This window comes from Tetranychus urticae, chromosome 2, assembly GCF_039701765.1.
Source record: "Tetranychus urticae isolate SD_2017Ah chromosome 2, NJAU_TeUrti_SD_1.0, whole genome shotgun sequence".
Classification (NCBI taxonomy): Eukaryota; Metazoa; Arthropoda; class Arachnida; order Trombidiformes; family Tetranychidae; genus Tetranychus; species Tetranychus urticae.
The window spans coordinates 2,536,232-2,552,469 of NC_142959.1; the positions used below are offsets into that span (position 1 = coordinate 2,536,232).

A 16,238-nucleotide genomic window follows, 5' to 3' on the forward strand; every position below is an offset into this window, starting at 1 on the left:
TTATTACATTTACAGTCTCATCTTTATGATTAAATTGAAAACTCGGAAATTCATCTGCACAAGTTACAGGAAAAGCTCAAGGCATTAGACTCTTTTTTTGGCAACCAAGAACTTAGAACTTTACTTTTTTTCCAAAATTCAATATCAATTGTGTAATCATGATCTTCATCAACATGTAAACGTTGAACGTTAATTAATAATTTATTATTGAATATTTTCTTCATTTCTTCTTCTTTGCTCTGCAGTTTCTTGAGTTGCTTATCAACATTATTAACTCTTTTTTTGCCATTCAAACGATGAATATTAATATTATCATTTAAATTAATATCAACTTACAAATATCAATAATATGCTGATGAACTTGGGAATTTTAAATGAATATTTGTTTAACAGGCAAAATGAAAGGAAAAAAGCATTTCTTTTGATTCAACAAGAATATTATTGAATTATTATCATGATTATTAAGAAACAACGACCATGTTGAATATGAGTTTTTTTTGCTGCTTCTTCTTCTCATTTGGTTACATCCTTTTTCATCTTGCAATCAACAATTATCATCAACATTTGGCCTTATTTACTGTAAACTCTGCACCATTTGGTAATAAGTTTTGCATCTTTTACTTGATGCAAATGTGCTTTGATGAGTAACAAGTAAAGTTGACAGTTTTCCTTTGCCTTTGGATTCATCAAGAGTACAACTTAGTCGAAAGTCAAGTCTCACAAGAGATTTGATTCACTTTGATGGGATGCACAGTTTAACGCAAGATATTAATTAGAGGTTCCATGGAGAGTCCATAATTGAATACGTTTAGTTATCAAAGCCAACGAATCAACATTAACATTTACATTAGATGACATTTACTTATCATGGATATGAATATTTTGTTTGTTCATTTAGCAACATCATCCGGTAACCTATCAACTCGCGAAAATAGAGACAAAATTTATAACTCCATTAACAGCATCATTTGACTATCAACATTTGACAAGACTTGCATTAAGCTGAGCCCATTTGGCGAGTTAAAGTAGTGCAGAAAGAGAGCGATAATGTGTTCGAAAATCACATTATTATAGATTGATGTTTGATTGATGTGTTGGATGCTTCAGTTTACCTGATTTTATTAGGTTGATCAGATCGAACCGAGGGAAATTTGATTGCGAAATTTTTTAGTAGAGTTTTCGTAGGTCACTGAAATTTCAGAAAATTATGAACAGATGCCACAAAAATCATTTTACATAATCGTAGAACGATAGTATTTAAATAGTTATTGAAAATTAAATGCAAAAAATCAAGAATCTTAAGTTTCGCTTCTTTGATGGACTCTCTAAATTCAATTAATTCGTACTAATTAATATTCACATTTCCCTTAGTTTGCTCTGATCAACCTAATAAGATTTTCAAGTTTAAGCATTTGTCTTGATACAATCCTATTCAGAGAAGCTGCTTAGAGACTAGAGATAAATGTTTTATCCTTTCGTTTTATTCGTTTCTCTGCTCGTGAATTAATTTAGATTATTCAATTTTGATAACATATACAATTAATCATTGAATGATTATTTCGGTGAAGATGGTCTTGGATATTATATTGGAAAAGAGCTTCTGGTAAGTCAGATTCATTAACGGTAGGAGGGAAGCACGTTTTAACGCAAGAAAGTCTGGAATAGTGAGGACTTGTTTCATAATCAACAGCAACCATTTCCAAAAATTCGACATTGGAATTATCGTTATTGTATTGACACACCAAAAATTATAAATCGCGAATTAGGCTAAAGTTTTAGTTTCGAGGCAGGCTATTCAAAGCATGTAAGAAATCAGCTGAGCAAACGAATTTGAAACAGTAAAACTTTTAACAGGAAATATAAAATATTAGAATAATAGTAAATAAATATTAAAATAATAGAAGAAATGAAAGTTGTATTTGAAAAATCAATGAATTCAAATGTTTGTACTAATTGTCAGTATTAACCTGTGGGAGAAAAGTTTGGGACTAATAAGTTTGCACGTTTTTCTCGTAATTTCTTGCAGCTAAAAGTTCAGATTTTCTTTAACATTGATTGACGTTTGAACAAAAAGACGATTTTGCCAACTGGCCAACATTGATACCTGTTTTTGAAAAACTCCAAATTCCGACAACTAATCCCAAGGTTCAGCGATTAGCAATCCTGAATACGGATCCCGGCGTGATTTTTGGTCACTAAAGATGTTGCACGATGTCGTTTTTGCCTTTTTACAGTACCACTGAGAACACAAATCGGTGGACTAATGCAATCTCTCATTTAGTTCCCAATTTCAGGTTAAAATTTCATTTACCTATTGGGTTAATGGCACTGAAAGATTAAATGATGGACATTAAGTCTTAGACATGTCATTTGAAAAACTTTGATGTACTCCATCGAAATGAAGTCTCTGGAGGTCTCCCGATTGACTCGAGTTAGAAGATTCCAACAAGATGATGCCCATATTTTCTGTTCCTATTCACAAGTAAGTTCTTCCTATCATTTTATCTTTACGATTCATTCATCTTTTCCAACTAATGTTTATTTGTTTTATAAAGACTGAAAAAGAAATTCTGGAATGTCTACAATTGATGCAAGACGTTTATTCAACCCTTGGATTCACTTTTGATATGGTTTTATCCACCCGTCCCGATTCTTACATTGGTGAACTTTCTATCTGGAATAATGCAGAAGAATCTTTGAAAAATGCTTTAAATTCTAGTGGAAATAAATGCGGTCTAAATCCCAGTGATGGTGCTTTTTACGGACCAAAAATTGATATAACCGTAGAAGATGTTTTCAAAAGACCTTTCCAATGTGCAACAATCCAATTAGATTTTCAGCTGCAAATAAGATTCAATCTTACAACAATTGTTAGTTATATTTGACCCAACGGGGAAAAACACAATGACAAGTTTTTCATGTTTTCATGATTTAAAATTTATTTGATGTGTTTATCATGTTATTATTAGGAATTATTATTCTGATTTAATGAATTCAAACTATTATTTGATACTATAAAGCCAATTCACATTGAAATTGAAAAGATTCAATTTAACAAGGAAAAATCGAAAAATCAAAGGCAAGAATTTTATCGATGCAATGATGGTGGTTCTTTCGTATTACGAATCTGTCTTTCCAATTTGAACTGACCAAAATATCAATGTTGAATTTTGAATAATTTTTTAGTGTATGACTCATTGTGCCATCTATTATTATACACTAGAATGAAATATCATGTTCATGATTCGTATGCAATACAGTCAATCTATTTTGGACTTAACTTTAATAACAAACTTCTTTTGTGAATATTTTCAATGAAGTGATCGACAATTATGATTACTTTTACGAGATTACGATTTGATTACGAGTGAATGTAATATTTGTGAAAACAAGTTGGCTTGAATAGCCAGAGCGGATAAGCACATAATGATACAACAATTTATTAAACTTTCAGTGGCAGCATCAACAATGAAGCAATTAAGCTATGCAATTATATTTTCAATTTTTTTAGACACTGTTTAACAATTAAAATACAATATGTTAATATAATGTCAATATAATAATGTTTGATTTAGTTAGGTAAGACGGATGAATAAAGGTAAATGTAAGTGAAAATAAAATTTTTCAGTTTTCCAATGACAATAACAATAATGATGTCGGAAATAATGAGTATAACAGCAATAATCCTTTACGATAACATTCATAACATCCTTTTCTGTATGGAATGTGGCCTATCTGGTGAATTGTTGTCATTCTTTATGCCTTCTTTGCTCTTTTGGTTATCCATTTATCGATAAAAATCTTTGATCCAAAGTGTCCAAGCATTAATGTGGCGTTGATGCATTCACTGAATTATCAAATATTTTGATTTTCATGCTTTAAATTATAGTTCCATGTATGCATATATATATATTTATGTAACTTCAGCAACATATTTAGCAGGACAGGATATCGTTTTGTCGCTCATTCCAGTTCTGATCATGACTATACCATCAATTTCATCGCCAACTTGAATGATAATCTGCGAAAAATGTGAAGAAATGATATGCATTTAATTAATTGTTCAACGGTACGCAAGTTAAAGCATTGATTTCTTACCTGATCTCTTAATAATTTAACCATTGAACCTTCACCGTCACTCACTTGAATAGTGTGAAGCATTTGAAGAGGCCGTTCACCTGAATAAAGTTTAGCAACATATTTAGACGGGAAAAGTCCAGTCTGTCCATGAGATTTGCCCTGCCACCAGTCAGGATCAGTTGTGTCAGTGACAGTTAACGTTGTTCCCGCTCTAGAGTGATAAAACAAAGGAGACCGTTAGACATAGAACAATAACCATGTTGACAAAGGCAATAATTGATTGAAAACCATTATAAAGGACCTTCAAATTTATACTTACTTGAGATCAAGTTCATCCTCATGTCTACTTCTGAAATTGTAAAGAGCGACATACAAGTTGGTAGGTAAAAGGCGTTGTGGCTTTTTATTGAAAGACTGTTGCTGAAGGGTTAACCAAATACGACGATTTTAGTTGGAGAGAAACAGAAAACAGAAAATGTTTGTATTAGTTTAAAAGTGCGACATTAAATTGATCGAAAACACAACATGTAACTATAAAGTCTTATGATTATTTAAAATTTATGCACAGAATTGAAAAATACTTGTTAGTGACTATCATGAAAATTAACTCGAAATGAAATGAAATTCAACAAACAGCTTTAGTTTGATGAAAGCTATAATTTACTCGATAGATGGCGTAATGTTTTGGTTAGTCAATCCCTCTGTCAGATGATTAGTGCATGCTATTGAGTAAATTGACAAGAATTGTATGAATTTTACTAACAAGTTGGTAAGTAATTGCACAAAAATTGTGTCTATTAATTGTGATAATTTAATGCCTGATGAGAGACCAAAAATGAACTAGACTATTGGCCTACTTTCAACAACCGTATCAATAAATTGGAATTCATTATCAACCATTTATCTTTTTTCACCTTTTAACCAATATCATCATCACCATCTTTACACTCATCTTTATAACCTTGACAGTTGACAATTTGCCAGAATACTCTTGACATATTTATTAATAAACGTAGCTAATAAACAACAACCATGATAGTGATCCAATTTTCAATAGAGTGAAAGCAGATTGTTGATTCTCACAATGATAAGTAATGATCATCGCCATAACCAAAATCATCAACATTATCTCATGAGAAACAAAAAAAGAGCCAAAGAGGAAACTAAAGCTAGACCAAAATTAGTGAAATTAGTGGCTAGTGCAATGAAATTGTAAACCTGTTGTCATTAATTGGAAATTAATTGATTAAAATACTTACCGGCGATGGGCAAGGCGATGGAGAGGCACTTGCTGGCTCATTTGAGTTTGGTAAATCAACTGAATTCATTCTAATTTTACCAAACACAGGTTTTCTTGGACTCCCTGTTGATGCTATTTAACCAGTAAACAAAGGCAACCAATTGTTATTGTAATTTTATCCGTTGGTAATGGACAGGAAAGGTGAATATGATGTCCATTGGATTGGTTAGAGATGTTAATTGTAGACAATGATGCAAAGAAAAAGGAATCAGAAAAGGAGGAGAAAAAAAGCAACGTAATTTGATTAGATTTGGTGAAATCAAAGTGGGAATACAAGGAGACAAGGAGAAAAGCAAGTGATGAAGGGAAGGAAGGAATTAATGTTAATACAAACATAAAATGATAATAATAAGGAGTAAATAATAATAATGTAAGAGTAAATATTATCAATTAATAATGGTAATATAATCGACAATTGTATAGTTTATATACTTTTAGTTGTAATACGATCAGTTGAGGAAGAAGTGGTAGAATCAAAAGGTTCAACATAAACTGTACCAAAATTGTTGTCTGTTGGTATTGTTGGCCAGTTGATAATGATGATGGTCATGTTAATATTGGTTGATTGTCAATAGCGGGCAAGTTAGAAATGAAAAGAAAGAAAAAACAACAACAATTGTTATTAGGTTTCATGAAAACAGTAAAACAATCCATATTGGAATTTGCTCTTCAACAAGCAAAAATACTGTCTACTGGTAAACAAAATATACATTAATTAATAATTTAATAATTAACCTAAAATGGTAAAATACTCTAATGATTAATGGTTGTCGGTTAAAAGTGTCTTTAAAGCAAACCTGCAACCTAAAAAATTTAGGTTTAAACAAAAGGTTGCACAGTGTGACATTTAGCTTAATCTTGCTATAATTTACATTTTACATAATCGGTTTTCTTACTGATCGCCATCTATTAACCATTAACTTAAAAGCAGTTAAAGACACTTTTAACCAGATTAATTGCAAGCATTAGGTGACAGTTGTCTCTAATTTAATTGTAAGTTAATTAATCGTACATGAGGCATGATTTGAATTAGGTTGTGGTCGAGCTCGTTGAACATGCTGTGTTGATTCGTCCAAGGAGAAGCTTTTCATTCTCAGGGAAAGTTTCTTTCGTTGTGGACTATGAGGTGCTAAAGGAATCAAGAAGAAGAAGAAGAAGAAAGTTAATCACAATATTTAAATCAAAGTAAACACTAATGATAATCAACTAATCAAACAGAATAATACACTTTAATGGACATTCATTTGCATCAACTTCAATCTAATTAACGTAATTTCCCTCAATCTTCAACTAATGGACAATTGAATCAAGTGAACATTATGACAATGTTACTCTAATTGTAAATTGAAAACAAGAGCTCAAAATATCCACAAAAAAACACTTTTTCCTTCAATATTTACATTTTTTGTTTAAACTTGGATTTTAAACTTTTATCTTGGATTAACCCTGTTGCCTGAAACTACATGGAAATTCATGGAAAATCAAAAAAAGATTAAAGTTAAGCTCAGATTTCCCTTTACAATTCAATCTTTCATTTCACTCTTTGACAGTAAAATTGGACAAAAATGTATCTTTAAACATTTATTTTGATTTATTGTTTGAATGTAAAGTGATTTGATAATTTGGTAAATTGAATAAAAAGATGAATTTGAAATGCAATTGAAGCAACTTTGTCTTGAAAGAAACTTATTAAAATTGAAATCAAAATAATCAAAAGTAATGAAAAGAATAATTTTCATTGTCGATTTCATAGTTTAATGAATTTTGAAGGAAATTTGAATTTCTTTTCAATTTACTTTTTCATTTCATTATTGAGTTTCTAAGTAAAAACTGTTTAATTTATCATCTTTGCTGTTCGATTAGGTTTAGTTACATTAAATGTTTAATTATCAATTTCAATTCAATTTGCCTAAAAGCTCAATTTGTTGAAATGCAACTTTTAATTGGTAAACTTTGCTAAGGAAAACTTTTCATTTCTTTCAGATCTTTTCTTCTTCCCTGTTGCTGAGTAAATCTGTTACTCGACTCTTTATCTAAATCTGTTACGGAAATGAAATTTATTCAGAAACCCATTTAAATAGACTATTTTGATTTGAAGCAATGGATTAAATTGGAAATTTTCACTTCGAAAAACTTGATAAAAATTTATTCAGTTATCAATTCAATCGTCAACTTATTGCCATTTTTTGCCACTTCAACCAGCTTATTGCAAGTTCAAGATTCGCTTTCATTAAATGTAATATCGAAGTTTCATGATGAATGTGAACTTGTGGTTTATATTGCTTGCTATTCAACTATGAATGGTGTTACTTAAGCTGATAATGGATTCTAAATGTTGTTAGAAGTGATTAAATAACAGAAGGACTTTTGATCGTCCAGTGTTTATCAGAAAACTAAACAAATAATGTGAAATTTTTTCTTCTCAGCTTGAATCAAACGTCAGGGAAAAGCGTATTATTCTGTTATTAACAATTATCAAGTTTCTAATGTTAATGTTACGATATAAAGTAATAGATATAGAGTTTAAATGATGAAAATGATGGAAACAAACTTTTCTCATTTTGCATAAAAACTCAACAAACTGCTAATAGTTATCAAATGAGTTTTGATTTGCATTTTGCTCAAAGTTTCAACTTGAACAGGTGAAGACAAAAGTGTCAATCAAAATGATAAAAGTTCATTCCCATCTTCCACCATGAAAGCTCAATCAACAAGAGACTTCAGTAATCGAAACATTTGGTCCAAAGTGATCAGTAACGACAAGACCATGAACAACGATCGTAATTTTTCGTCGCTTGTAATTTCGAGATTCGAGAATATTTCATTTTCAATCAACAGTCGATATTCAGCATTTACCAGTCAAAGTACATCTTCAAATGAGAACAGAAAAGTTCGTCTAAAGATTTGACAGAAAATTGCAGATTTTGAAGTTCTATTTTCATCTTTTACATCAAAGAATGCTTACTTTAAACTCGAAAATTTTTAAAATTTCAGCAAGCATTACTATTGCTATCGATCTCTGGTCAGCTTTTTAAAGCAATTTTCTAGACCAAATGGACCAGTTTGAGGAATCATGAAATTTCTGTTTCACAGAATAATTTAAACGAAATTGAAAATTAATCCGAAATATGAAATCTAAACTCTTGATCACTTTGTACCAATTGTTGCTCTTGTTGAATAAACTCTATCGAACGAAACTCTAATGGAAATTGGTGAAACTTTATTGTTACATCTAATATTATGGTGTTACATACCTGAGCAAGAGGCATGCATTGAATTGTTATTAACAGCGAGAAGATGAGAAGATGAAGATGAATTGGAAGATGATGCAGAGGATCGTATACGAGCATGATGAGGTGGCATAAGGCTGGAGACTAGATTAGAGAAACGATCAGTTGTCGTCTCATTGATCCCATGGTTAAGGTCACTCATTGAACTTGGATTCCGTCTAACCTCATTTGCTGTTCTAAGTAATTGGTAAACTGGATCGATTGTTGGTTGAGCAGCTTCTAATACATGACAACAACAATATCAACAATTACAATAATGAAACGAGCAAATAAGAAGAAGAACAAGAAGAAGAAGAAGAAGAAAAAACGAAGCAAATAATTTCATCAATTTTTCCAATATTAACATCTCATTGTTTACATTCACTTTCATGCACAATATTTGCATATTTATTCATTTTACCCTTTCACCAGTTACTATCAATTAGGATGAGCAACGACAGTAAACAATGCTATTAACAACAAAAAAAGTTATTTGCTTTTAATAGTAAAAAAAGTGCAAACACAAACTTTTGTTTTCTGTTTCATTTTCCCCATTTCGCTATGTAACATTGAAACTTGAAAACATCACGAACTGAATGAATCAGCACCCAACTTGGAGTGCCATTTAATTAGCATTAAAAGTTATTCCAATTTTTGTCCACTTTTCTGTACTAATGATGACTCCTAATGGAATGGTTAATAAATGTTTCTGTGTTAATCAGGTGAGAATATAAAATCAATAGAAAATGTAATTATCTAAATATTGAGCCATCACTTTGGATTGAAAAGCTTTTCCTATTAAACTATAAATAATGCATTTACTTGAGAATGATAATTGAATGAAGAGAGAAAAAAATGTTGGAAATTCAATGAATTCGTATAGTTTTAGGATTGGACTGATTATACTTTGAGTTAATCTCATTCGCTTATTAGAGCAACAATATTTGCATTTCAATGTTGAGTCCATTTCATTAGAATCAACTTTTGGTTTATTTTAAGAATGTTTTTGTTTGCAATCAACTGGATAATTTTAAGCCAACTCACTTGCTTGAAATACTGAGCAATGAAAATGATTCAAGATTTGAGTAACAACTTGGTTTAACATTTCATTGAAGTTGAGTAATTATGGTTAAGTCACTATTAATAGTCTAAACATTGAAACAAGTTGAAAGCCACTCAAGAGTTGCAGTTGAGATTAAGTGAAAGATTCTTGAGCTTTAGGCACTCAACTCTTGTAATGACTGTAAAGGTATTTTATTAAATTAACTTATGGAAATGGATTTTAAATCGGTTGCGATTGCATGAATTTATCAGATCAACTATCGAGTAGACTTGGAACTGAGATCAATACGAACTGAAGTGATTTACGAGAAAATTAAGTGTTAGTCTTTGGTCGAGCGTGAGACTGAGATTTTTCTTTAATCGAACTTTGATGGAAACGTTTGGACAAAAAACTTTCGTTCAAATGGATTTGTTAAATCGATGCTTTTAGTAGGCTAAATTGATTCATTCATTTATGTTGGAAAAATTCTGAGTTGACAGAATTTCCAAGGAATCAGTGAATGCGTTTAATTGAAAGTTAATTCAATGTTATTTTTGGACTATTGAGCATTGAGTTAGTTGAGATTACGATCATTAAGCTTTAAAAGGTACTTACTTTCATCGTCCAGTTCATTGAATGCTAGTTTGGCTTCGATTTCAGAGGTTGACTTTTGACGGCGCAATAATCTTGATTTAGGCTGAATCGGATTAACCAGAAATAAGAGAAGAATAAATAAACATCGAAAAATTAGAATGAAAAAACATGATTAAACTGGCAATAATTGGATAAAATGATTACAACCATTCATTATTAAAACTCGAAATATAAATTCTTCGTTTCAATAATTCAAAGAGAAAATCAATAATTGATTCAATCTGCTGAATATTTATCCGTCCATTTTTCTTTCTCTTCATTTTTCATCATAATTTGCATTCTCTTGATAAAAAAAGTCCAATTTCAGGGGAAAATTTTTGTACCAAAAAACATGGATAATTGATTATCACTGTCTTTTGTATTCAATTACAAAAGGTTGTGAATCCATTTGAACTCGACTTGGAAATTCACAAGCTGCTTTTCCATGTAAATGATTAAAAGAAGTTTAGTTTCATGATCCATTTGTAATAAAGTTAAACTCTTCGAGTTGTAAGTAATTAATTTGATTTAACTTTGAGTTTTTAGTAAATAAAACGCTCTTTTAATGAACGTCAAAGTCAAGTTGAAGTTTCCTGTCAGTAAACAATGAAAGCCTGAGGAAACATAAGCAACTAATGCCAGCTAAAAGACTTTACATTTTGAAAATTAATTCAATTGAGAAATGAAATGCTGGAAGAAATGAGCGAAATTGATTCATGCCTAAACTGAATCAACAGTTGTCATGAGATTATCTCAAGCAACTCAAGGTGAAAACCATGTATGATAAACATTGAGATTAATTTGCTTGGTGAACCTGAAATGAAACTGTTTTCACGATCTTCTTAGCTCTGAGATAATGTTGGTTGGGTGAGTGAAGAAGGTGACAGAAAATTGTTCAACCATGAAAGATATTTCTTCTTCTTCTTTTTTTCAGGCTACAATGATTTCTTCATTTTCATCTATTGAGTAAATTTTCATCAACATTTTACCATGGCTTTGACTATCATTGACTGTCATGGTTGCGGATAATGAGCAGATGATGATAAAGATAATGTAAAAGGTAAGAGTTGATGGGTTCAGAGGGAAGCAAGACTTGTAATGGAATGCGCTCAAGAATTGAAAATTATCATAATAATGATCATAGAAAACAGCAAAAGATTATCATCAGAGAACATTTTTAATTTTGATTAAAAACATGATTACAGCAATCTGTGTAGGCTAATTTTCCATTACAATTGAAATGCTCATTTTCATTATAAATGCTGTACAGGGAATGATAATCTCAATGATAACAGAAAAGAAGGGCAATAAGCATGAAACACAGATAATGAAAATTGCTCAGAAAAAGTGTTACATGATTTTGAAGGAAAATAAGAAGATCTGGAATAACTTTTATCTGCCTGGTAACCATCGTTAGATGATAACTGTTATTAGTAACTGAGTGATTCCAATTTTCAGTCAACATGTTAACTCATTACTAATACAAAGTTATTAACAAAGTCAAACAATGTAAACTCAAATTAGGTTTAAATTTAGTTCGCTATTGAAGCACCTGAATTAAAGTAAACATTTTCTAGTTTTGCGAGTTCGCGATTTGTAAGTTTCAGATTCGCTCCTATTTTTTTGAGAAAATTTTGAACAGAATTTTCTTTCACTTTTCTTGGTCAAAAGAATGGGAAATTGTTGATTGTTTAAATTCAACAAACTTATGAGGAGAAAGTTTTGGTCTGTTTTTTAATTCTATGCTCACCAGATTATAAAATTATTTCTATTTTTTATGGAAATCAATTGAGGAAGGTTGGAAATATACTGATATAATTCAATCCAAGAAAGCTTAATATTATTTTTAAGATTACAAAACATCGAATCCGTTAAACCTTTTCTGAAACCTTGTTTTTAAAAGCTAGCTTTTAGTTATTGGTTTGTTGAAGTGAAAGTTTGATTTTCAAATCTCATTTTGCTACAGCTGAGCAAAAAAAACCAAAATTGTACTTATTTTGAATTGTATATTTTATTTTTTGCATTTCAATTCAATGTTTAAGAAAAATTTAACCTTGAGGAATCTAACGTGTGATTCGTCAATAAATCGAAGATTATGGTTTAATCTGAAGTCTGTAGCATCAACAGTTCATGAGTTATAACACAAAAAATTTTCAATCATTGTTCTCGAAAGTTAAGTAAAGCGTAAGTATAAACCTGCTTTTGATGATTAGGTAACGATCAGAATTGTCTTATACCCCGATAATTACTAGTCTCATGAGGGAACCCCACGACATGTAAAATCGATATCTAGATTTCTTCAGTAGCTATTCAGTCGATCAGGTCTAGCCCGCAAATTGGACTGAAAAAGGTCACCTTGGATAGAGCTACAGCTCAAGTCGAATTAAGCACATGCATACTTCAATCCTCAATATCTGCATTAATATTTAATTAAAGCTTATTGTTTTAATTCTACATCCAATTCTATTGAGACCTAATGAGACCTATCGTGTTCACAATTTGAAGTATTGGGAATTTTAAGAAAAACTTAAATTGAACACAAAGTGAGTGTGAGCTCACAGTTAAAAATACAAGGGAATTTGAGGTAAATTCGACTGTGAGTGTGAGCTCACGGTTTAAATGTAAAGTAAAACAAAAGTATAATAAGAATTGAAACTTTAATGTTTAGATATCAGGAATTCTAACGAATCTCCCAGATTCAATGGTGAGCTCACGGTTTTATAGTGAGCTCAAAGGAAAAGGAAATGGGAAAACACATGTTTAGGTTTAAACAAAAGAAAAAGAAAATAGTTTGGTGTGAGCTCACGAGGTGAGCTCACGCTTGAAAGTAAGAAAATGTGAAAAAGGATTAGCATTAGGATGCAGATTAAGAATTGAAAATGAGCTCAAGATTTAGGGTCACTACAAGACCTATATACTATTGCATCAGATCTCGAAAAAATATGAATCTATTGTTTTTTTGACAGACTAACAATTTTGTTTGTATGTCGGATAGCTCGTCGAAGTGTAATTTCGATGTCATAACAAAATCCGAGCTTATCGACTGGTTGGATAGATTTTGAAGTCCCTCCTTGCCTCACACGCCTTTATACCATGCAGCCGTTTGACGACATGTTGACGTGACAATATAACAATTACGAGCATGGATAGTTGGAAACTAAAGGGCTGCCTACTACGTTGGATGGGAATATGATGGGTATATCATCGATGCAGATATCCCAGAATCACTTCGCAATGGATATTAATAGAATTCCTATTTCAATAGCACACTGATTTAATGATTGATTTTGTGAAGTTACTTCGGAATATCAAGGACACTCAAGGGTATTCAAGGTCAATCTTCATGTGACCTCTAATTGAAATTGGAAGGTCATTATCTGAGATCGCAAAATTTTCAAAGTAAGAAAGTAAGAAAATGTGAAAAAGGATTAGCATTAGGATGCAGATTAAGAATTGAAAATGAGCTCAAGATTTAGGGTCACTACATCCTCCCTTCCTTGAACTTATCATCAGTTCGCTGATGATAAACACGTAGGTTGCGTACATGGACTGTATTCTTCTTTCCATTCTCATTGTAAACAACAGTCTTGGGAGCACCATCTTTGCAATAAACTGATTCAATCGTGTACGGCCAAAATAGCTTTCTGTTTTTTCCATCATATCCTTTGAAGACCAAAATCTGCATACCTGGATTGAGCTCAAGGGTATTTCTCTTGCTTCTGTTATGAATATCTTTTACTTTCTTTCTGTAAGCTTCTTGCTGCTCTTTAGTGAAAGGAGACTCTGTGAGCTCAATTGAATCTTTGACTTCAAAAAGATCGTCTGCAGGCAGACTATCTACTTTACCAAAAGCTTTAAAGTATGGCGAGCAACCAATAGCTCGGTTGTAGGCTCGATTGTTATGCTTAGCTGCTGCTTGAACTATATCCTTCCATTTGGTGAGCTCATCTTTATAACACTCATAATAGACTTTAATCTTTTGAATCTGACGCTCAGCAAGACCATTGGACCATGGTGAATATGGTGAAGTGGTCTTAAGCTTTATTTGGTGTTCTCGTGCAAACTCTTGGAGTTTACGGGCAGTAAAAGACTTTCCATTATCGGAAACAATCACCTTAACTTGACCGATTAATGGGTGAGCTCCTAGAAATGAAACTAAGGAATTGGCATCTTCTCGCATTGGTATGGCCTGGCAAAGTCTGGTTGCTTCATCAATGACAACTAAAAATGATTTAGTCGTGTGAGCTCCTTCTTTTTTCTTAGAGATTTCTCCATAATCAAGATGTATTACTTCAAAGAAGTTATCAGAGTAGACTGGAGAGATGATTGAGTCGTGAGCTCGCTTGAATTTTGCCTTTACATGCTGGCAGATATCGCAAGTTTTGATGTACTGAGCAATATCTTCTTTCATTCGAGGCCAATAGAATCTAGCAGAGATTTTATGAAATGTTCTCGCAATACCATCGTGACCACCTGAGTACGGACTATCGTGATACTGTTTTAATAGTGAGCTCACTTGATCTGGCTTGATGGAAATACGATTTTGCCCTTTTACTTCTGTTACCACATTAACCGAAGGAATATCTGGACAAAGTCTTGATAAGGCGTCCGCGTCGGTGAGCTCCTTGCCAGCGCGATGGTTAATCTTCAGATTATAACCCATGAGATATGCTTGCCAGCGTCCGAGTCTATTTTTAGGCTCCTTGAGAGACATGAGATGAGCTAAGGCCTGATGATCAGTATTTACTATGAACTCTTTGCCTTCAATGTAGCTTCTAAAGTATTCAATGGCTCTAATGACTGAAAGACATTCTTTTTCAGTGGTTGAGTAGTTGAGCTCAGGTTTTGTGAATGTGTAAGAGTAATAACCAATCACTCTTAACTGCTGGTTTCGTTTTAGTTGTTTATCCCTTTGATAAAGCAGAGCTCCTGTTCCATAGTATGAGGCATCACAGCTGAGCTCATAAGGTAATCGCCAATCAGGGACCATAAGTATGGGATTAGAGCTTATGAGAGCGATTAGCTTCTGGTAAGCTTCTTCGCATTCACTACTCCAAACAAACTCAACGTCTTTTTGTTTAAGTCGGTCTAATGGACGTACGAGCTCAGCATACTTTGGGATGAAAGATCTAAAGTGACCAGTCAAACCAGTGAAGCATCTGAGTGTATGGAGATCTGAAGGCTTTCGCATCTTCTTAACTCTCTCGACAGACTCTTCTCTTGTTGTCTTAGTTTTGCCATCAATAACTCTTCCTAGGAATGTTACTGAGGGAGCTCCAAAGAGACATTTATTCTCGTTGACTTGTATGCCATAATTTTCGAATTTTTGTAAGACTTTGGCCGTGAGCTCACCACATTCTTCTGATGAGTAAGCACCAATACAGATGTCATCAACATAAACGGCAACTCTACCGAGCTCAATGAGATCACCAAGTATTTTTGTCATTTCTCGCTGAAATATTGGTGGAGAATTCTTCCAGCCAAATGGAAGTCTAGTGAGCTCATAGTGCCCGAACGGCAAAACAAAAGCAGTCCTATGCCTTGTTTCAGGAGTCAAACCAATTTGCCAGAAACCATCACGAAGATCAATTTTAGTAAAAGAGGTGCATCCACCAAAGCTATTGATCACATCGTCAATAATTGGAAATGGGAAAGGATCAAGAGTAGTATTCTTGTTGAGCTCTCTATAATCTTGACAAAGTCTGAGGCTACCATTCTCCTTAGGAACTATTACACACGGTGAAGCATATTTAGAGGTTGAGCTCACGACAATTCCTTTGTCCATAAGTTCTTTAATCTTTTCTTTTGCCCAAATATACTTTTCTCGAGACAATCGGTATGGCTTAGCTTGTACCACTGGCGAGTTGGGAGCGAGTTCAAAGTCAACAAACACTTTTGATTTGATGTATTCCAA

At 32.4% G+C, this 16,238-nt stretch overlaps 2 protein-coding genes across 6 annotated transcripts in view; one reads left to right on the forward strand and one right to left on the reverse strand.

The window, feature by feature from the left end:
* Positions 1-2,398: 2,398 nt before the first annotated feature.
* LOC149093698 (threonine--tRNA ligase 1, cytoplasmic-like) lies at positions 2,399-3,014 on the forward strand. Its single transcript, XM_089268439.1, has 2 exons — positions 2,399-2,482; positions 2,556-3,014. The coding sequence occupies exons 1-2, from the start codon at positions 2,399-2,401 to the stop codon at positions 2,883-2,885; spliced, it is 414 nt and encodes a 137-aa protein (XP_089124565.1). The 3' UTR covers positions 2,886-3,014.
* Positions 3,015-3,424: 410 nt separating this feature from the next.
* The window catches only part of LOC107363641 (uncharacterized), a 46,494-nt gene continuing 33,680 nt past the window's right edge, over positions 3,425-16,238 (reverse strand). Inside the window, exons 11-18 of one of the 5 annotated variants that reach the window (XM_015930900.3) lie at positions 10,307-10,388; positions 8,635-8,889; positions 6,393-6,509; positions 5,879-5,890; positions 5,340-5,452; positions 4,400-4,500; positions 4,099-4,291; positions 3,425-4,021 (exon numbers count right to left, since the gene is read on the reverse strand). In XM_015930900.3, the coding sequence (XP_015786386.1) occupies positions 3,914-4,021; positions 4,099-4,291; positions 4,400-4,500; positions 5,340-5,452; positions 5,879-5,890; positions 6,393-6,509; positions 8,635-8,889; positions 10,307-10,388 (981 nt within the window). In that variant the 3' untranslated portion in view covers positions 3,425-3,913. Of the gene's footprint in view, positions 4,022-4,098; positions 4,292-4,399; positions 4,501-5,339; positions 5,453-5,812; positions 5,891-6,392; positions 6,510-8,634; positions 8,890-10,306; positions 10,389-16,238 lie in introns of all 5 variants that reach the window. The other 4 variants (XM_015930899.3, XM_015930904.3, XM_015930905.3 and 1 more) reach the window with 4 other exon arrangements.

Bases quoted from the DNA above. Each gene is read 5' to 3' on its own strand.
- LOC149093698 (XM_089268439.1), top strand. From the start codon at position 2,399: ATGAAGTCTCTGGAGGTCTCCCGATTGACTCGAGTTAGAAGATTCCAA. The intron at 2,483-2,555 runs GTAAGTTCTTCC...TGTTTTATAAAG, and splicing joins TTTTCTGTTCCTATTCACAA to ACTGAAAAAGAAATTCTGGA.